The following is a 20,829-nucleotide window of genomic DNA, read 5'->3' on the forward strand; positions in this document are numbered from 1 at the left end:
ATATAACAGCAGTTCTCAACTAGGGGTGCGGGGCCCCAAGCAGGTTTGAGAGGGAGGGAGGCGTCCACCAAGCAGGGCCAGTGTTAGACTCACTGGAGCCCAGGGCAGAAAGCCAAAGCCCAGCGGTGCAGAGCTCAAGCCTGAGGTCGTAAGCTCTGCCACCTGGGGCAGAAGTTGAAGCCTGAGCATCTTAGCTTTGCAGCACCCGCTGTGGCGTGGGGCTTTTATATGCAGAAAACCAGCTGTGGCAGCACAGGTGGGCCATGGAGGTTTTATAGCATATTTGGGGGGCAGGGGCTCAGAAAGAAAAACGTTGAGAACCCCTGTTATATGGGAGCCACACATTGGGCAGAATAGGTCCATATGGGCACCAGGACAGGGTCGAGGGAGAAGCACTGCTGGGACATATAGCGACTGGGAATTTATGGGCTAGTATAAGGACCTAGCCAATGAGTGCTCTGGGGTTATTTAGAAACTACAGTGGGTCATTTTGGGGCCATATAGGGACCAGTTCATGAAACATTGGGACTAGGGTGGGGCACCCCTGGATTATACAGGGACAGGGACCAGCATGGGGTGTTACAAGATTATATATGGGGCTGCACATGGACATTACAGTGCCATACATTTTGTGACAAGGCCACAAAGGAAACAGGAAGCGTAGGAGTCTTACCACAGCTGCTGTGGCCTCCCCAATGGGTTTTTAGGCCAAATGGCCACAGCAATAAATGGCCGAGTCAATGTTTGATGGCCCTACAGTCGCCCCGGGGGCTTCGGACCTCAGAGGTGAACCCTCAAGGCTGTTTCTTGGCAGAGCTATTTTTCTATTCTCTGTCTCTAGGACACCATGGGCACCATTAGCAAATAAACTCACTCACACCAACCTCCCTTAAGGAGGACACAGCCACATCACCTTACCTCTTCCCCCAGAAGTCTCTGAGGGAGACCACTCCTTGTTGTAAATTCCTTTGCTGGTGCGAAGATCATTCTCCTAGGCCCTCACTTTGACCATGTCACCCCTCTCTCTGCTTCCCTTCTCTCCTAGATCAGTCATAAACTGCTTCTCTTCCCTTTCAAGGCCCTCCATGGACAATCCCCACCTGACCTATAATCTCTCACAATGGTGCTGGAACAATTTGTATAGTGGAGGTGCTAAGAGCCATTGAACCAAACTGTAAACCCTGTTCCTAATGGAAACCACTTCAAGCCAAGGAATGCAGCAAAACCCCTAGTTCTAGCAACTATGATTTCTCATTTAGTACAAAGAAGCCAATTCCCATCCCCAATCAGCCTGTGCTGCCAATATCCACTGCCCACTTGTTACACTTGTCAACAAAGTCCCTTCATCCTTTCTCCCATGCTATCACTCATGTTTGTGAGGAGCTCACTGTAAACACCCACAGAGCCATCTCATTGTCCTCCTTCAAACTATCCTTTGTTGGGATGCCTGTCACGGAGTCTCCGGGGTGAAGCTCTGGAACTACTCCCTATGAAGCCAGACAGGAATCTGGGGGAGCATGCCTCCTCTCTCCGAGCATATTGTCACCATGGTAAGAAGCTTACACAGCTTTGACCTGCCTGGGTCTGACCTCGGAGCATTCAGCATCCCCTTCCATACCGTGCACTTGGCGCAACAAGTCCACCCAAGCGGGGTTCCTGGGGAAGCCAGAGGGCCCTGCACCCCAACTCTGCAGTCAGATGTGACTCTCGGCCAGCCGGTAAAACAGAAGGTTTATTAGTTGACAGGAACACAGTGTAGGACAGAATTTGTTAGCATAGATATCAGTGACTTTCAGCCAAGTCCATCTTGCAGGGGAGGGGATTCCAGAGCCAGGGCTCTAGCCCTCCCCCTATGCCCCAAGCCAGCCACGACTGACTAGCTTCCAGTTGCCTGGCCCCTGCCCTGCCCGTTGTTCCTCTTCCGGCCTTTGTCTCACTTCCCGGGCCAAGAGTCACCTGGTCGCATCCCCCTCCTAGGTCTCAAGTTATGAAGGGGTGGCCATAGCATCCATGCAGGCAGCTGGAGCAGCCCCTGTCAAAGTCACACGCCCTTATTCCCACCACCTAGACATTGGTGCAATACACAGGGAAACTGAGGCACACAGCATTCATGCAAAACAGTAAGACTCACATAGGCTCACGTACAACATAACAAGGGAAAAGCCCCACTATGTCACAATGGCTACAAAAAGCATGACGTTTAGGTAGTTGGTGTTGTGAACCCACTGCCCAGCATGCAGACCAGGATTGTCTCATTGCTCCTGTCTGGCTGTATCTATCTGTCATTTCTTGATTTATAGATTGTGAGGTAGGTTCTATGTTTGTACAGCACTTTGCTGAATGGGGCCCTCATCCTGGGCATGCTGAGAGAAGAGATTGCCTCTCTAAGGCTGAACTCCTGATAAAAGGGTGATTAAAAGACAGACCTGGAAAGCCCCCAGAAAAGGGATTAAAGATTCCCTGGGGAAACTGAGGCAAGGCAAGTGGTGGCCAGCGAGTGCTATGGAGGCACTAGAGAGATGGGCTCTAGGCCTAGCTTCACTTTAAGTGCCCCTAGCTTCCTAACTTCCAATAGAAAGGATGCTAGTCGCTCCCCTAGCTAGAGGGCTGGGAAGCGGGTGGAAATATTAGCAGCAAACAATGGAAGCCCCTTGAACTCCTGATCCCTGGCTCCCAGCCCCGGAGACGAGTCCCTGGGGCTCCACGTCCGGTCGCTGTGGGCCCAGGCTGGCTGGCTGCTGTGCCGGGCTCGGGGGCTCTAGGGACAGGTTTCACGCGGCTCCCGCTATCCCGGGGTTGAGGGAGCGGAGCCGAAACTCGGGGACCCCTCGACACACGCTGCCGAGCCCTCAACTGGCCTCGTGCTGTGTCACATGAGGCTAAACGCGCCTCAGGCCGCGTCACATGACTTCCTCCCATGAGCCCAGCTCGCTGCCCCGGTGCTGGGTCAAACCCCCGCTGCCGCCATTTACATCTCGCTCCCTAACCGCGGTTCCGCAGATTGCCTCTCCGAGCCAGGCGGGCGCCAAGAACAGCCCCACAGTGGGGCCTAGCCGGGACCGGAAGGGGTCCTCATGCTCCCGGAACTAATTCTGAGCAGGGCCAAGGCGGGACCGGACGCTACCGAAGCTGATATTGAGTGGGCCGGAAGTAGCTATGACAGACCGGAAGGGATCCTACGCGTTCCCGGAAGTGTCCCGGCGCGGGGAACGGAAGAGAAGGCCCCGCTCCCCGGCGAACATCCAAGATGGCGGAGGTGGTGAGTGGGGTCCGGAGGGTGGGGTCCGGCAAGGTGGGGGTGGGATTCCTGGGAGTCCCCGCTAACCGTTTTGCATCCCGCCCGCAGGGGGAGGTGACCGAAGGCTGCCGCCTGCCCGTGTTGCGTCGCAACCAGGACAACGAAGATGAATGGCGTAAGTGAGGGGCGGGGCCAATTGGAAGGGGGTGCGGCCTAAGGGGGAGGGGAGGGGCTAGAGGGTATATGAGTACGATGGGGGCTATCTGGAGAGGAGGAGGGGGTGGGACATGTAGGGCTGTGGTGCTCCCTGTGGGAAGGGAGGGTCTTAAGGAGGCTATAAGGTTGGGGCCAATGAAGAGATGGGGTGGAGGGGGAGATGGGCCAATGGGGGGGCCCTATTTGCAAGAAGGGTTAAGGTTGGGATATTTATGGAAGATGGAACAGGGAGTGTGATGGGGCAGTAAGCATGTGGAGCTGGGCCCCTCTTTCTTGGAGAGCCCTTGAACCCAGATTGTGGGGGTGGTTGGTCATCTCAAGTCCTTGACATCCTCCAGGTCTGAGTTTTAGGCTCCCTGGGGAGGGAAATGTAGGCCAGTCATTTTGGACCTACCTGCCCATCTCCTGAATAGGATATGGGGTGCCCTAAGTGTGTGTGATAACCACCTCCTCTTCAGGTTATGATCGAGGACCCCAGGGCAGCATTTGAAGGCAGGGGCTAGTCACACACTGGGCGAGGGAGACACTGGGTAATACCCAGAAAGAACAGGAGTACTTGTGGCACATTAGAGACTAACAAATTTATTAGAGCACAAGCTTTCATGGGCTACAGTCCACTTCATCAGATACATAGAATGGAACATATAGTAAGAAGAGATAGATATAGATATAGATATATATATACAGATAAGTTGGAAGTAATACGCAGGGTACTGCCCCAGAATCAGAATGGTCTCATGTAACTGTAGAACTGTATTGAGGACATGTACTGCAGGAATGCGCTGGCCTCTGAGTGGTCATTGGTAATTACAAATACAGATGATTCCTTGTGCACCTTTCTCCCCAGTTGCTTGTTACCTCTCATCATATCCTTGGACTGTGAGCTCTTTCCAGCAGGGATTGTCTCTCATTTTGCAGTGCCTGGCACCATGGGGAGAAGCCCGGATACTGATAAGGGTCTGGCTGTTGTCTGGCACAATGGGCTCCTGATCTGTAATTAATCTAGGCCCTATCATGATACAAATAGTGAATAATAAAAAAGGTGTAGATAGTAATGCCAGAGATCTCAAAGCTCCATGAAGCCTCAATCCCAGGCAGGTCACTAGTATTATTCTCATTTTATAGATGGAGAAATTGAGGCATAGGGAGGGAAAGAAACTTGTCCATAGTCACATGTCAAATGGCAGAACTAGGAACAGCATCTTCGAGTCTTGACTCCTACTCCTCTGCTCTTTCCAGTAGGTTCAGAGATTTTTGAAGTCCATACTCCCTTCCCAGGGCTGTCAAGAGAACCAATAAGTTCCATGCCTCCGATGCTACAGTTATGGACGGCAGTACAAAGCCCCTTCTCTAAAGATTACTCTTCACTCCCCTCACAGAGCCAGGAATAGAGCTCAGGAGTTCTGACTCCCAGGGCACTCTTTTATTAATATATAATTAATCACACCATTTGTGTATTAATTATGATTTATAATGAATGACATAGACACAGAAAATGTTGGCTGTAGTGAAATGCTGCCAGAGTTGGGACAAAACCAAGCTCTAGCATGAAAAATGTTTTATTCCAGTGAAATCCAAACAGCATGTGTTTTTCCAGACACTCCTGTAATAACATGATAACTTCTCATATGTCTATATTATCACCCTCCCAAGTTCTGCGACTATTTATCCTGCTACATTCAATAGAATCATGTGGGGCATTGCCCTAAATATGTAACTAACTTGCAGAGGGTATTTTTATTTTATACTCTTCACAGCCTTCCCACTTAAACAATTCCACGAGCATAGGTGTAAAATCTCTTACTTCGCAGTGGAATAACCTGATACAGGGTGGATTCCCCCAATATTTAGAGGATGGGAGGATTCCAAAACTCCTGGTTTTTTTCCTGTTGACCCTGGATAGTCTCATTATCCCTATAAACCCCCAGTCTCTTTTGGGATCCTGCACTCAGCTGTGTCAATGAGTTCCAGAGGCTGATGGTGTATTACATGAAAAAGAATGTCTTTTGATCGGTTTTGAAGTTTCTCTGAAATTCCCATTGCTCTTGTGCTATGAGACATGGAGAACAGAGGTTCCCATCCCCATTCTCGACCCAGTCATTCTTTTATGTACTTTTATCATGTAACATTTTCTTCATCTCCTCTGTAAGACAAACAATCCCAGTCATTTCATCTCTCTTCCCAGGAGAGTTCCCCCACCCCACCCCCCGCAGGTGCCTATTGCTCACCTATCTCTGAACCCCCCTCAAATTCTGCTACATCCTTGTTGAGCTGGGGTGACCAAACCTGAACGCAGTGATCATGGATTCCAAGGGCAGAGAGGACTGGCCATCCATTCTGACCACCAGCATCACCCGAGCAAGAGAATCCATCACAGCCATTCCTGCATCCAGCCCAGATGTGGTGGTCAAGCTAGAGTGCAGCTTTTAGAAAGAAATGTCTAATCTTGATTTTAAAGACTCATTTCTAGCCTGAATATCCAGCTTCCAGCTGTTGGATCACCTTCTAACTTTATCTGCTACATTAATGAGCCCTCTGCTGTCAAGAATCTTCTCCCCATGTAGCATGGTCCAGTCACTTTTTAACTTTCTCCTGTATAAGCGACATAGATTGGACTCACTGTCAGGCAAGTCTTCCAGACCTCAAATCATTCTTTTAGCTCTCTTTCCAATTTTTCAGCTTCCTTTTTGAAGTGTGGCCATCCGAATGGGACACAGTATCCAGTAATGCTATTATATTATTATTATAGTCCATCGTAACTCCTGCTTGAGGTACTTCTGCTTATCCATCCAAGAATTACATTCACCCTTTTAGCTACAGCGTCACACTGGAAGCTCATATTCAGCTGGTTATTTATCATGAACCTATGTCCTTTTCAGAGTTGCTGCTTTCCACAGTACAGTACCCATCTTAAACAGTTGACCTGCACTCTTAGCTGTGTGACCTTGCGCCTTTGGGACCTATAGTAGTTAAAAGTAATGCCCAAGATGACTAGAACCGAAGGAATTGAATCAAACTAATATACATATTTTTCTTTTTACCCAGATTGTTCATTGTGTGCATTTGACAGCTCAATGCAGTTTCACTCTTAACTATCCATAGTCAAATTCTTCATTGCTGGAAAAAAACCCTTATAAGCATCAACATGGGGTTAGGAAAAAAAACCCTTCTAAAAGTGTTTTGAAAGAAAACAATATTTGGGAGATTGCCCCTGATCCCGCAATGCCCAGCACTTCCCATTGAGTCCTCTAGCATGTTATAGAGCGCAGCATCACAGCTGAAGTGTTTCGTGGGAAACAGTGTCACAAACTCAGGTCTTATCAAAATATGGCAATTTCGAAAAATTGTCAGTCTCTGTGTAAAATATGCTGCCTTCACCACTCATTGTTGGGGTGGTATTTATATGGAGGCAGTTGGGTCTAGTGGTTAGAGCTGAGGGCTGGGAGTCAGGACTTCTCGTTTCCACAGCCTGGATGCGGAAAGGGAGTAGAAAACTAGGGGCCAGGCCACCTGTGTTCTTTTCTCAGCTCTGGGAGGGGAGAGGGAGAAGCAGGGGTGTGTGGGGGGGGGAAAGAGATTTGGGCACAACCCTCCCATTGCAGCACCTAACTTCATGCAGCCTGTTGTCACTGTGTTTCCCCCTGCCCATTTCTGGTGTCAAGCAGCCACTCTGTGCATTCTGTTCCTAGCGCTGGATCCTTGTGGTGTATAAACATTACAAGGGAGGGTTTCTTGCATCTCTGCTCTGACTGGAAATTTCCTCTGAAATGCTATTTCCTTCTCCCCCTGCAGCTCTGGCGGAAATCCTCAGTGTTAAGGACATCAGTGGCCGGAAGCTTTTCTACGTGCATTACATTGACTGTGAGTAAACTGGCTGGCCCTTGGCTGATTGGGAATCAGACTAGGAAATTACTGACACAGGCTGGTCCAGAACATGAATAAAAATAGGGAGTTCCTCTGGATTCTGGGGAATTGGATACGGGGTTTTCCCCTCTAGTGCATGTTGTCTCAAATCTGGCCTTATACTGTGGGGACTGGCTGGCTCAGAGGGGGAGTGGGACACTGGGCCTTTCCCCTCTAGGGGGTGCTGGTTCTGATCCAGCTCAAGGAACTCCGGATCCTTTGAGGTTTCCCATCAGAGTACTGTGGCAAGTGGGGTCGGGGACCCAGTAGGTGGTGCGCTTACTTCAGAAGCAGAGCTGACCCCACTGCCCAGGGGGCACTGTGCTGTTTGTCCTGTTTGGGGGGGTCCCCTGTTGCGCACACACACACAGGTGGGGGCGTTACGTATATTGGCCGTAGTTATGAATGTCCCAAGTTCCTGGGCGTGTTACTTTCCCGCCTGAAGACCTTTCCCCTCTCATCATACACCTCACTCATATGAGGAAGCCAGGACTCCTGCTTCTGGAGCCGAGACTGATGGAGGTAAATGTTCAACGGTCCAAATGGCCAGAGGGTGGTGCTGTTCACCAGTATGAGGCATTGCCTTCCCCTCTGCAGCTCATCCATCCCTCTCTAGCCTTGGGCAGTCTTAGCACCACTTTTCTGCCTGGGACTGGCTGTCTGCAGGGGCCTCTTTCCTCCTCTCCCATCACCCTAACAGAGAGCACCACTAACCTGGTCTCCCCACCACCGCAGTTAACAAGCGTCTGGATGAATGGGTGACCCATGACCGGCTGGACCTGAAGAAGATCCAGTTCCCCAAGAAGGAAGCCAAGACTCCCACCAAGAATGGGCTGCCTGGCTCCCGACCCAGCTCCCCAGAGCGGGAAGTGGTAAGAGGAGCTAGCCACAGGCCAGGGAGAATGCTAGTGCTGCTTTGGGGATTCTATAGGGGGCAGTCTGGGATGAGAGTGCTGGCCTGGGGATCAAGATGGTTGGAGGGTCTTGGGATTGCAGGGAGGGATGGGGAGATGTGGATGCTTACCCAGAAGAGTGTTCTCCCTGATGGCTCAGGCCGGCTCCCTCCACCTGATCCTGACTTAGGGGTTGCAAACACAGGTCTCCAAGGCAGGGATGCTAGAGTACTCCTTATCCCAAGAGCAGGGCCCACATCTCTCTGGACCCACATATTCCTCTCGCTGCCTGGCCCATGCGAGCTGGGACAGTGGCGCCATGCCCCCCTCACCTGACCAGCAATGCATCCTCTCCCCCAACGGGTGTGTTGGTAACTCCCCCCCACCATCTTCATCCCTACTCAGAGGAAGACCTTGGATCTGTCTCTACAACCTGCCTCAACTCCAGCCAGCGGTAAGACCCTGCCCATCCCAGTGCAGATAACGCTCCGCTTTAACCTACCCAAGGAGAGGGAGGCTGTTCCCGGGGAGCCTGACCAACCCCTCTCCTCCAGCTCCTGTGTCCAGCCGAACCATCGGACAACGGTACGCACCGGTGCTGGGGATACCTCCCCCACCTCGTGTCCTCAGCATGGTCTGGGCATGGCCACAGGCTGGGATCGCGCCAGGTCACACAAGCTGGCCGGGGTCGGGCTGGGTCTGGACTTGCATGGGAGGCCCCCAAGGCATGGTGCTGGGGATTCACTAGGGGGCATTCTCCCCACACCCAGAGCCACACAGAGCTCACTGTCCTTCATATCATGATGCTAGTGTGGGGAATAGGGGCTCAATAGGGGGCGCTCTTCCCTCACAGTTAGTGTGAAGCTAAAGGGTGCAGTGAGACCTCAATCAAATGATGCAGATAAGGAACCACTCTTGGTCATTAAAAATCTCTCAACCCTTCCCTCAGAGTCTTGGGGTGAACCACGGTGTCCTAGCCAAATCAGAGCTTGGATGATTACTTTCTGCCTCCCTAGAACTTCATGCAGTTTTAGCTGGAAAAGAGATTCTTATCCTCCTGCTCTACGCTGTCTTGCAGCACTGTTGTGTGCTGTTAAACAGCCCTCAGATCCCACCCCAGAGCGGGACGTCTCTCAGCGCCAGGCCAGGGATCTCTGTATAAACAGCCCTGTGCCCCACCCCAGAGGCAGCTGCAAGTCAGTGCTGGGTGAAGGATCCCCATATAAACGGCCTAGAAAGTTTTTTTTGAGATTACAAGACACTGTGATGCCCGTACATCTGCAGATGAGAAGCTGCGTCCGTGGGGAATGCTGTGCAGGGGCGGAGGACTGTGAAGCTTTGCAACATCCCATGTGGATGAACCATTTTTTGGGTCTGTTTCAGAAACGGAAGGTGGAGGTGGTTTCCCCAGCAACCCCCGTCCCTGCTTCCACAGAGACCACTCAAGCCTCTGTGTTCCCCCAGGTAAGAGCAGAGGGGTTGATAGGATGTGCAGGAGGGAGGGGTATTTCCATCAGGAGGAAGAGCTCTGGGCACTGTTCCTTGCTCCTTCCTGCCCAGGGCTGGGTATAGGCCCAGGAACTATTACCCTGAGACCAGGGCCTGAGCTCCTACAGTCATGTGATCAGGGCAAAATCACAGCTTCTCACTCTCATGCTTGGGGAGAAAATGTAACCCAAATGCAACCAGTACAGTAATGCCTGAGTCTGCAGAGAGCCTGAGCCAATCCCTCCAAATACAGCTGCCCTGGGCAACTCCAAGGGGCATTAACTTCCAGCCCCACTGCTTAGTGGACTCAGCAAGGCACTCTATGGGGAGCAGAAAGGATTCATTCCCAGTGGAGATGACACCTGCCTGCCTGCTGGGGGAAGTTCTGATGGGTCCCCATGTTCCAGCCCTGACTCCTTGGCTCTAGGTGGGGCCAGGGCCTGCCTTGTGATGTTGGATTGCCTTAAAACTGCCTTGTTCCTAGCTCCATCCCACTGGTCAGGTGATGATGGGAGGCAGAGCCCCTCCCTGTGCTGCTGCCAGGAAATGGATGATCCCTCCTCCTGCCCATGGCCTGCACATAACACCCCTCTCACCTTCTCTTCCAGAACGGCTCAGCCAGGAGAGCCGTGGCTGCCCAGCCTGGCAGGAAGAGGAAGTCCAACTGCCTGGGCACAGATGAGGTAAACTCTGCCCTGACTTGAATGGAGGGATGGGGTGTTAGCTTCCCCCAGCCAAGGAAGCCACCAGCCATAGCCAGCAGTGGAGGAGCTCTTTCAAGTTCCCAGGGCATCGGGCAGGGATCCACTCCATGGGTGATCAATGGGGTCCCTCCAGGATTTGGCCTGGAGCAGCTGTTGACTGGAACTGTATCTCCCCAGCTCTCTGCTAGCTCCTGCCCCTTTCCCTGGGGGAGATGCTGCTGGCTCAAGAAGCAGCCCTGAGCCCCAGTATAGGTGAAATCATAGCCTGCCCAAGGCAAAGGCTGCAGCACCATCAGGGTTGGTTGTGCTGGGTGGGGAGAAGTGGGGTGGGGGATCTCCCAGGCCCATTCTCTCAGAGCTGGATTCCCTGCAGGATCTGGGAGAGAAGCCAGGATTCCTTTCTGTGCCACAGCGCATATACCATCAGCAGCCAGCCTTGGGTTCTGGAGGCCCTTGGGAAGGGCACAGGGAGGCCTGGTTTGAGACTGAGTGGGGAGTGGGGCCTAGAGAGGAGGGGTTAGGAGGGCATGTCCAGCAGCTCCTGACCCTGCCTCTGTGCTGCCTGCAGGACTCCCAGGACAGCTCTGACGGCATCCCCTCGGCCCCTCGCATGACGGGAAGCCTTGTGTCGGACCGCAGCCATGACGACATCATCACACGCATGAAGAACATAGAGTGCATCGAGCTGGGCCGGCACCGCCTGAAGCCCTGGTACTTCTCACCCTACCCACAGGAGCTCACCACCCTGCCTGTGCTGTACCTCTGCGAGTTCTGCCTCAAATACGTCAAGAGCCTCAAGTGCCTGCAGAGGCACCTAGTACGTATCACCCTCCCCGTGCCCCTGCATGGCCCCCGGCAGGCACAGCCCTGACTCCATGATCCCAGGGCTTCTGTCCCTGAGTGTGTTCCCTAGCATGGCACTAGGGGCTCTGGCCTGCAGGGAGCAGGGTGGGTGACTCAGTAGGGGCTGCATTTCCCTCCAAGTTGGTGCTGACTCTGGCCCCACTTGGCACCAGGCCCCTGTATAAACAGCCCCCTTGCCCCACCCCAGAGGAATCGCATCACAGTGCGGGGTGAGGAGTCCCTGTAGCTGTATAATTCTCTAATCCTAGTTCTACCAGCTGGAAGGAGAGGAAGAGGCATACTCGATCTTTGGGGGGTTTACTCTTTGGCTCCAAGTAGCCTGTTAGCTGCTCCCCTGAACTCTGCTAGATGCATCCAGTTCTTTCCCTCTTCCCTTGGAACTCAGTCCCTCTGACCCCCAATCATTGGTGTCATTCTGCAATCGAGCTGGCTCGTGTGCAAGCTGCAGGGTCTGACTGCTCCCATGGGATTCTCTCTCCCACAGACCAAGTGCGACCTGCGGCACCCGCCTGGGAATGAAATCTACCGCAAAGGCACCATCTCCTTCTTTGAGATCGATGGGCGCAAGAACAAGGCAAGGGGCAGGTCTGGGGCAGGAGGTCCCCTCACTAGGGCACGGCTGGGGTGGGGTGCTCTGTTCCACCTTTAACCCTTAGGAGACTGCCTGATTCCAGGGTGTGGGACAGGGATGTCTGGCTGTGGGAATGGGTTCTAGTGGCTACAACAGAGAGGAGTCAGGACTCCTGGGTTCATTCCCAGCCCAACTGATGCCTCTCTCGGTAACCTCAGGGAAGTTCCTGCCCGTCTGTGCCTCAGTTTCCCCTATATGGGATTCTGTCGCACCCTCCTCCATAGAATCTTAGAAATGTGGGGCTGGAAGAGGCCTCAAGAGGTCATCTAGTGCAGCCCCTGTGCTAAGACAGGACCAATAAACCTAGACCATCCCTGACAGGTGTTTGTCTAACAACCTTTAAAACCTCCAGTGACTGGGATTTTATAACGTCCCTTGGAAACCAATTCTAATACTTAACTAGAATTGTAGCATCCAAACCTGGACACAGTTCTCCAGCTGAGACCTCACCAGTGCCGAATAGAATGGGACCTCCCACATCTCACCTACAATACTCCTGTTAATACAGCCCAAAATACTAGCCTTTTCTGCAACTGCATCACACTGTTGACTCATCTTAACCCCCAGATTCTTTTCAGCAGGACTACCACTAAGTGCTGTACTTTGCACTTGTCTTTATTGAAATTCGTTTTGTTGATTTCAGACCAATTCTCCCAATTTATCAAGATCATTCTGAATTCTAAGCCTGTCCTCCGAAGTGCTTGCAACCTCTCCCAGCTTGGTTGTCATCTGCAGATCTTATAAGGGTAGTTTCCACTCCAATATCTAAAGTCATTAATGACAATATTGAATAGTACGGGACTCCCAGGACTGATGCCTATGGCATCCCACTAGCTTTGCTCTCCCAGTTTGACAGTGAACCATTGATAACTACCCCTTGAGTAAAAAGAACAGGAGGACTTGTGGCACCTTAGAGACGAACAAATGTATTTGAGCATAAGCTTTCATGAGCTACAGCTCACTTCGTCGGATGCATTTGAATACGGTCTTTTAACTAGTTGTGCGCTCACCATAAAGTAACTTTATCTAGACCAAAGCTGGTCCTTGGGATCTCCCTGACACAGGTCAGGAAGGCAGCAAGCTGGTCCCTGGTATCAAAAAGGTTGAGAAACACCGACTGAGACATTTCTCCAGTTTGCTTATGACAGTGTCCTGGACAACATGCAGCTTTAATACTGTGGCCTGAGCCACTCTGATGAAGCGGGCTGAAGAAGGTCTGAGTGCAGATCCCCATTGGGCCAGGGGGCTGGTGACTAGAGCTGGGGCCCTCCCCAGCAGCCCCCTGAAGCGAGCTGACATACACACACACATCCTGGCAGTAGAGTGGGGATGTTAATGCTTCTGGCTTCTGCCGTCCCTGCAGAGTTACTCACAGAACCTCTGCCTGCTGGCTAAGTGCTTCCTGGACCACAAGACCCTGTACTATGACACTGACCCCTTCCTCTTCTATGTCATGACGGAGTATGACTGCAAGGGCTTCCACATCGTGGGCTATTTCTCCAAGGTGAGGGGGCACTGCCCTGTGCTCCCCGGATGAAACCCTCCATCCCTGCTCCTGTCACAGCCCTTGCTCTCCCACTGTTCTCTGGCCAGTCAGAGCGGGTCACTGTGGTATGATAGGTTTCAGAGGAACAGCCCTGTTAGTCTGTATTCGCAAAAAGAAAAGGAGTACTTGTGGCACCTTAGAGACTAACCAATTTATTTGAGCATGAGCTTTCGTGAGCTACAGCTCACTTCATCAGATGTTTACCGTGGAAACTGCAGCAGACTTTATATACACACAGAGAATATGAAACAATACCTCCTCCCACCCCACTGTAGAGACTAACCAATTTATTTGAGCATGAGCTTTCGTGAGCTACAGCTCACTTCATCAGATGTTTACCGTGGAAACTGGAAAATATACTGAAAAATATACTGAAAAATATGTTTACCGTGGAAATATAAAGTCTGCTGCAGTTTCCACGGTAAACATCTGATGAAGTGAGCTGTAGCTCACGAAAGCTCATGCTCAAATAAATTGGTTAGTCTCTAAGGTGCCACAAGTACTCCTTTTCTTTTTGTGGTATGATAGGAATCCCATGGGCTGGCCCCGCTGCCTGATGGGATCAGAACCTCCTCATGGGGGATGCCTGAAGAGTCACAGAAGTTGGGAGTATCTGAGACACTAGCCGTTGGTCAGGGAATCACTGTGCCTTGTCACAGCCACTCCCCCATTGACCAGGCTCTGTCTGTGGGCTGCTGTTGCTATCTGGAATGAGGGGCCACTGTGACCATGGATGGGAATTTGTGGCTGTGGTGGAGGAGGGGACTGGTGTGGCCATGGCCATAGGTGGGGATTGAAGGCCCAGATGAATGTGGTCATGGTCCCAATCTGTGCCAGGGGGCCACAGTGGCTGTGAGAGAATCTGTGGGAGGGTGTGTGAGCAGGAATCTCTGGCCAGGGTCAGGATTTGTGGAAGGGGGCATGAGCAGGAATTAATGTAGGGGCTGCAGTGGATGGGGCCAGAACTCATGGTACAAGGCATGGGGATCTGTGGCAGTCTTGATGGCAGAGGAGTCACTGGAACACCCAGCATCAAAGCAATCTGCAGCTACTGGCTGAGGTGTGAATCCTTTGCTGTTTGCCATAGGAGAAGGAGTCCACAGAAGACTACAATGTGGCCTGCATCCTGACCTTGCCCCCATACCAGAGGCGAGGCTATGGCAAGCTGCTCATCGAATTCAGTAAGTGGCACCTTCCCATCCCAGCTCCCTCCCCAGATCTCCAGCTCCCTCACCCCGTCTCCTCCCCCCACCAGGCTATGAGCTCTCCAAGGTAGAAGGGAAGACGGGGACACCAGAGAAGCCACTCTCAGACCTTGGGCTCCTCTCTTACCGCAGCTACTGGTCCCAGACCATCCTGGAGATCCTCATGAACCTGAAGTCTGAGAACGGGGAGCGCCCACAGATCACCATCAAGTGAGTGCCCTGCCCACAATCCCAAACTCCACCCTCAATCCTAGAGCAGAGGATTCTGCACCAATAATCAGTGACGGAGAACAGACCCAGCTGTCATTCAGAGTCAGAGTTAACACTTCACAGAGGGCTGCTTCAAAAGCATTTCCTCAACTGTGATTCCAGGGCTGGTCGCAAACAGAATGGCCTCAGGGCACACGGGGAAGGTGCTGTTGGCTCCCATAGCCTCTCTTCCGACCCCACCCCCCTGCCCGCCAGTGACCCCCCAGGCCACTGACTTCCACCCCCTCATGTCTCCCATTCCCTTTCAGCGAAATCAGCGAGATCACCAGCATCAAGAAGGAGGATGTGATCTCCACACTGCAGTACCTGAACCTCATCAATTACTACAAGGTATCCACCCTGGGAGGAATGCTCTGGAAGCAGGCAATGAGATTCCTAGCAGTACCCAAGAGGGGCAAGTGGCTTCCTTGTATATGTCACTAGCATGGAGAGATACCAAGGCATTAGGGTAGCTGAATTAAAGGGGGTTGGGAGGCAGGACTCATGGGGTCTGTCCCTGGCTCTAGGAGACAGTGGGTGCTGATTGGGCTGCCCCCTGGGACCGAAACACATCAGTGGAACAAGCAGCTAGGTTGGCTCAGGTCCCTTCACTAATTTTCTCAGGAACCCTGACAAGACATTTCTCTTGAACCCCATCGCTAACCTGGGCCCCTGTTGTCTCCCTTAAAGGGCCAATACATCCTGACACTCTCGGAGGACATCGTGGATGGGCATGAGCGGGCGATGCTGAAGCGGATCCTGCGCATTGACTCCAAATGTCTGCACTTCACCCCCAAGGACTGGAGCAAGAGGGGCAAGTGGTGAGAGGCAGGGCCTATCTGCCACCCACTCCCCCATGGCCCTGGCATGGGGCCTCACAGCCATCCAGCTAATGTGCAGCTCCTGGGAGTTTATCCCAGGGCCGGGACAGACTGGGCAACAGCATCTCCAAGGGTGATCATGTGCTCTACCACAGGGCTAGGCTCCGGTCGTGGCTCGACCCCCATGGGAAGGGGCAGAGGCCCCCATGCTGCTCTCCTTGACTCAGTGCCAGGATGAGGGCCCCATTTGTATGTAGGACTTGCATCTTGCCAGGCCATCCTGTACAGTGTGGGCTATGACCGAGGAGCCCAACGACTGGGAATGGGTGGCCCTGGGAGCTGGCTGCTGGCTGGCATCTGCGTTTCTCTGTCACTCGAACTGAGTTTTTGATAAAGATCCTGGAACTAAAACGATTGATCATTTTTAATCAGCTAGAAAAGGATGAGGGGTGCTCAGGCTGCATTATCTTCCTCAGGGCTGTGCAGGACCCTGAGCAGCATCAGGCCTCGACTTCCAGGGATTCTGGGGGGCCATCACTTCTTCCACTAGTGCCAGCAGTGACTGCTATGTGTTACCCCAGAGCCAGCTGCTGCACTCCCTGTGCAATGAACATGCCCGAACCCTGGAAGGGTGCAGGCTGGCTGAAGCTGTGGCCAAACACAAGTTTAGGATCTCAAAGCTGCTATGCTCTCCCCCTGCCCTGGTAGCACATTTCTTTCTCCCTGGGAGCAGCAATTACAGCAGGATCTGGAACCAGATGTCCTCCAGTGCCAGGGGCTGCACTGAGCAATGGACAGGTGATGGGCTGATTGCCATTGGGCCAAGACACTTAGGGCTGAGCACTAAACTCTGCTCTCCCCCCCCCCCAGCTGTCTGGCAGACTCATGGTGCTGATCCCCATCCCACTACTTCGGACAATCCTCTGGGCCTGACTAGCCTTGCCCCACCCTCCCACTACAGGTCTGGCAACAGGCCCACCTGCAAACAGCAGCCACACAGTGGAGTTAGGCCTTGCTAACAGGGTGCTCCCCCCATAAAGTAACAATGCTGAATATTCCCTTGGCAAGAATGGTTCTGGGTGGGGACACGCATTGTGCCAAAACTTGTGACAGCCTGGAGAGAGAGGAAGAGAAAAGAGGCTGCAAGCACAACCCTGCTGCCCTGTACTGCCTCTAGCTGGTCAGTCCTGCCAGGGTCTTTTGAATGTGCTAGCACTCTTCCCTGCCTCATTCAGAGGGGAAAATGGAGGCACAGCAGGCACAAGGGGGAAGAGAACCCAGGAGCCCTGGCTCCTGCATTAGAATCCTTCCTGGGTAGCATGAGACATCTAGAGAGAATCATAGCCATGTAGTTTGAAGAGTGGCTGGGAGTCAGGACACCTGGGTTCTATCCCACTCAGCTGCTGTGACTTGGGCCAGGCTTCAGCATGCCTAGGTTTTGCCCTCTGCCAGATGTTGAAGCTGCCTGTCCCAGGGACCTGAGGGATCAGTGTTTTCAGCATATAAGGCCCATAGCATTCAGCCCTCCCCTCCCCAATCTCCAGCACAGAGGGCAGCCAGCCATGGACCAGGGGAGATGTTGTCCCACCCATTTCCAGGTGCTGGCTCAGTGAGCTCTGGAATCATGACTCAGACCAAGCAGGCATCTCTGTGAGATCCATGTATTCTTAGCATGGAGCCACCGCGCAGGGTGGTGAGGCCAAAACACTCCCCCGTGCAGACCCCAGAGGCAGCCAGTGGCTAGCAGTCCTGGGACCACTGCCTCCATTATGGGCTCACTGTTCCTTCTTCAACACTGGTGCGTGGATCTGCAATGAGAGAGGTGACCTGTCAAAAGTCACCTGCCCCCTGCAACCATGGGCTTCCAGCCCTAAAGGGACAGAAGTGCAGAAACAGCTGCTGCTGTTAGGTGTAGCACAGTACTGCCTCGAGGCCCTGACAAAGTGGGGAGGTCCCCCATTGTACCAGGCACTACACTGCTCCCCCGAACTGAGACTGGGGCTCCTGTTGGGCCAAGCATTTCACAAACACCCCATGAGACTCCTTGCTTTATGAAGCTCCGTCTAAATCAACAGAGTGGAGGGGAAACTGAGGCACAGGTGGGGGCAAGGACTTGCCCAAGGGCAGAAGTTGTGAGCCCCAGTCCTGCACTGCAATTACTTTGCCTTTGCACATTCCCCCACAAGAGGATAGTGCCCACCAGGCTGGGCAGAATACCTTGGACAGCATCTTCCATTTACCTAGTCAAGGCCCAAGAACACCCAGCTGCTCCTGGCAGGCCAAGACAGCCTCACCACTCTGCCCCCTGCTAGGCCTGGAGGCATTCCCCCTACTCACAGCTGCTGGGATACCAGGGATATATTATGGGGAAGAGGCATGCCTGGATATCCATGGAGGGTATATATCATGGGGTATAATTATTTCATCCCAGAGTATTTGACTCACTCTGAGGGGACAATCATTATGGCATTTACCAGGCCCCATTGCTGCACACCCATACACACAGCCAGCCCCCCTTCACTAGCAGTGTGTGTAGGTGAATGCAGGGGTATTATGGGCTGTAATGATTGCCTCATCCCTAGCAACTCAAGGGACACTGGGTGAACCACAGAAGCAGCCTGATAATTGGATGGGACAGGGTTGAGAACATACCTGTTCATTGCTATAATGGACCAAACGCAAAGCTAGTGTAAGTCTTTGTGGGATGGGGGGGATCTAGCCCTCCTCCACCCCTTTGTAGTTGCTGCGGCAGCAACACCAGCCCCTCTTACCATTCTGGGGGGGGGGGGGGGGGAACAGACAGGAGAGCAGCACACCAGTACTTACGGCCTCGGCGATCCCTGGCCAGCTCAGAGCCAGGAGCAACCCATCATCCGCACTTGGAGCCCGCTCCAGGTTCCACACAGTTAGCGCCCCAAAGGTTGATTTCAGCCGCACTGTCCGCTCCTGCAGCATGGGAGGCTGGGAGTCAGGGAGGGACACAGGCAGTGGGACTGAGGGGGACCCCAGCCAGCTCCAAAACGTGAAGGTTAACACTACACTGTTCCCAGCTCTGATGGCCTTGTCCCCAAAGGGGCAACACCACCCCTCCCACCCAGCCCCAAAGGGGGCATAATGTGTCCCCAGAAGCTACCAGTGCCCCCTCCTGCTGGGTTCCAGCCCAAGGCAAGGCCAAGGGTCCAGCCCCACAGCCTTCCCCCAGGCAGCTGCTAGCATCCCAGGGCTACTTCTCCCCTATCCATCCAACACACCCCCACAGGGCTCACCTCCTCCTCTGTGCAGGGCCTTTGATCCTCCTTCAGAACCAGCCCCACATAACCTTGGGGCACCATCACCTCCTGCCCCTTGAGGCTCCTGCCACGGAAGGATACAGATTTCTCTGCAGGGAGAGAAACTGACACTGAGCTGGGGAGACAGGGGGACCTGGCCAGGGGATGCACTCGACTGAGAAATGGGCACAGCAACCCAGGTTCCATGCAAGGGTACTGGGGTCTATGCTGACTGAGGGGAGAGTACCCGTTATGGAGCCCTCACCCCATCCCTGCAACAGCACAGCACCTCCTGAGGTCAGCATTGATTGTAAGGGGCACGACCCCCCTAGGGAACCCTCATCCTGCTCCCTGCAGCACAGCATCCCCTGGCGAGTATGGAGGGAGTCACCAACCCTGCGAGCCCTGGCGGATGGCTGGGGTGAAGTATCTGTCCACAGGGGCGCTGCCATTGTGCTCCACCTCGCAAGGCAGCATATGTAGGACATCTTGGGGCGCCTCCCGCAGGGAGCTCAGGTCCAGCCGAACGGGGCTGCTGCTCTCAGACATCTTGCTCCAGAGGCAGGCACTGCTCAGCTGGGGCCTGGCAGGAGAGACAGCGAGAGGGGACAGCACAGCTCGGACAGCGGGCGGGGGAGGGTTGCGAGGACCGTTCCTGACCAGGGCGCCTCGTCCCTTGGCGGGGGGGAGCGGGGCAGCTCCTGACCAGGGCGCCTCGTCCCTTGGCGGGGGGCGGGGCAGCTCCTGACCAGGGCGCCTCGTCCCTTGGCGGGGGGCGGGGGGGCGGCAGCTCCTGACCAGGGCGCCTCGTCCCTGGGCGGGGGGGGGGGTGGTTCTGGGGGCCAGGGGAGGAGCCTCGTCAGGAATCCACATCCCCACGTGGGCAGGACCCTCCCCGGGACGGGGCAGGAGTGTGGGGGCGTCTCCACTTCCGCCGGCTCGCCCAGCCTAGAGCCCCGCTCACCTGCCGCCCTCACCAAGCGTCCCGCGCGCAGCCTGAGAACGGGATCACGCCGACGGGAACCCCTTCACACCGCGCCGCACGCCTATCCTGGTGCATGCTGGGGGATGTAGTCCTGAGGCCAGCGCATTCCGCAGGAGGTAAGCCTCCCCCGCGATGCATGATGGGAGTGGCAGTCCCGCCCCTGGTGCATGATGGGGACGGTAGTTCCCAACCTGAGCAAAACCCCTCCCTCCGATCATGCTGGCCGATGGAGAAGCAGCCTCTGGAGCGCCTCCGTCTCCCCGCTGACCCACATGCTCTCCCGGAGAGCAGGGCCTGGCTGGCGTGGGGGCAGGGATAGGACACTGGGTTGCGCGCTGGAGGGAGCCGTGCTGGGGGGCTGCTGTACCTGGGGGGGAACATCCCTAATTCAGAGCCTGCTCAGCAGTTGCCATGGGGACAGCTGACTGCATTGCAAGTTGCATTCCCAGCAAAGCAGGGTCCCCCTCCCTGCACATTCCCCCACAGGCATGACCCAGGAGAGCCAGGCTTCAGGGGGCAGGCCAGCCTGGGCACCAACTTACCTCATTTGGGGGCACCAGAGCCAGGCATGGGGCACAGAAAACCTTTTCCACCCTGGGTGACAAAACACCTAGGGCCAGTCCTTGCTCACCAACCCCTGTACCAGCAGAGCAGCCAGGGACCGAACAGGCCTCAGAAACCAAACCCTCCTTTCAGCATCGGGCCCACAGGGCAGGCATGGAGTCCTCCAGCATGTGAGGGGGGAAATGCATCCCAACTGTCCTTTCAGCACTATAGCTCAGCTGCTCAAAGCAGCACCAGTGTTGGAGACTCCCCA

The 20,829-nt window shown here is 54.0% G+C and overlaps 2 protein-coding genes across 7 annotated transcripts; one reads left to right on the forward strand and one right to left on the reverse strand.

Moving 5' to 3' along the window:
* Positions 1 to 3,141: 3,141 nt before the first annotated feature.
* On the forward strand, positions 3,142 to 16,169 carry KAT5 (lysine acetyltransferase 5). 4 transcript variants are annotated; one of them, XM_048856038.2, is made up of 14 exons: positions 3,142 to 3,259; positions 3,347 to 3,413; positions 7,247 to 7,315; positions 8,093 to 8,229; positions 8,656 to 8,835; positions 9,634 to 9,714; positions 10,347 to 10,421; positions 11,011 to 11,259; positions 11,791 to 11,880; positions 13,301 to 13,441; positions 14,571 to 14,664; positions 14,739 to 14,898; positions 15,207 to 15,288; positions 15,628 to 16,169. In XM_048856038.2, the coding sequence occupies exons 1-14, from the start codon at positions 3,248 to 3,250 to the stop codon at positions 15,760 to 15,762; spliced, it is 1,572 nt and encodes a 523-aa protein (XP_048711995.1). In that variant the 5' UTR covers positions 3,142 to 3,247; the 3' UTR covers positions 15,763 to 16,169. The 4 variants fall into 4 exon arrangements, with proteins under 4 accessions (XP_048711995.1, XP_048711996.1, XP_048711997.1 ...); XM_075130374.1 differs by having other exon boundaries at positions 3,166 to 3,256; XM_048856039.2 differs by lacking the exon at positions 13,301 to 13,441.
* RNASEH2C (ribonuclease H2 subunit C) lies at positions 4,017 to 20,128 on the reverse strand. Of its 3 annotated transcripts, none has more exons than XM_048856043.2 (5): positions 19,992 to 20,128; positions 19,423 to 19,610; positions 19,025 to 19,137; positions 18,585 to 18,719; positions 4,017 to 4,734 (listed from the first exon to the last, which is right to left on the reverse strand). In XM_048856043.2, exons 2-5 carry the CDS (start codon positions 19,574 to 19,576, stop codon positions 4,699 to 4,701), a joined length of 438 nt encoding a protein of 145 aa, XP_048712000.1. In that variant the 5' UTR covers positions 19,577 to 19,610; positions 19,992 to 20,128; the 3' UTR covers positions 4,017 to 4,698. The 3 variants fall into 3 exon arrangements, with proteins under 3 accessions (XP_048712000.1, XP_048711998.1, XP_048711999.1); XM_048856041.2 differs by having other exon boundaries at positions 18,585 to 18,704; positions 20,005 to 20,117; XM_048856042.2 differs by lacking the exon at positions 4,017 to 4,734 and adding an exon at positions 17,404 to 17,566 and having other exon boundaries at positions 18,585 to 18,704; positions 20,005 to 20,109.
* Positions 20,129 to 20,829: the final 701 nt, after the last annotated feature.

Source organism: Caretta caretta, chromosome 7 (assembly GCF_965140235.1).
Source record: "Caretta caretta isolate rCarCar2 chromosome 7, rCarCar1.hap1, whole genome shotgun sequence".
In the NCBI taxonomy this organism is placed as follows: Eukaryota; Metazoa; Chordata; order Testudines; family Cheloniidae; genus Caretta; species Caretta caretta.

What these genes read in the sequence shown, in the direction of transcription:
- KAT5 (XM_048856038.2), top strand. An exon ending in GCTCCCCAGAGCGGGAAGTG is followed by an intron (nt 8,230 to 8,655) that starts GTAAGAGGAGCT and finishes ATCCCTACTCAG; the next exon opens with AGGAAGACCTTGGATCTGTC. An exon ending in CGCCCACAGATCACCATCAA is followed by an intron (nt 14,899 to 15,206) that starts GTGAGTGCCCTG and finishes ATTCCCTTTCAG; the next exon opens with CGAAATCAGCGAGATCACCA.
- RNASEH2C (XM_048856041.2), bottom strand. Translation starts at nt 20,087, where the DNA reads ATGCACCAGGATAGGCGTGCGGCGCGGTGTGAAGGGGTTCCCGTCGGC. An exon ending in GGCTGCGCGCGGGACGCTTG is followed by an intron (nt 19,611 to 20,004) that starts GTGAGGGCGGCA and finishes CTCTCCTGCCAG; the next exon opens with GCCCCAGCTGAGCAGTGCCT. An exon ending in GGCCCTGCACAGAGGAGGAG is followed by an intron (nt 18,705 to 19,024) that starts GTGAGCCCTGTG and finishes CCCATGCTGCAG; the next exon opens with GAGCGGACAGTGCGGCTGAA.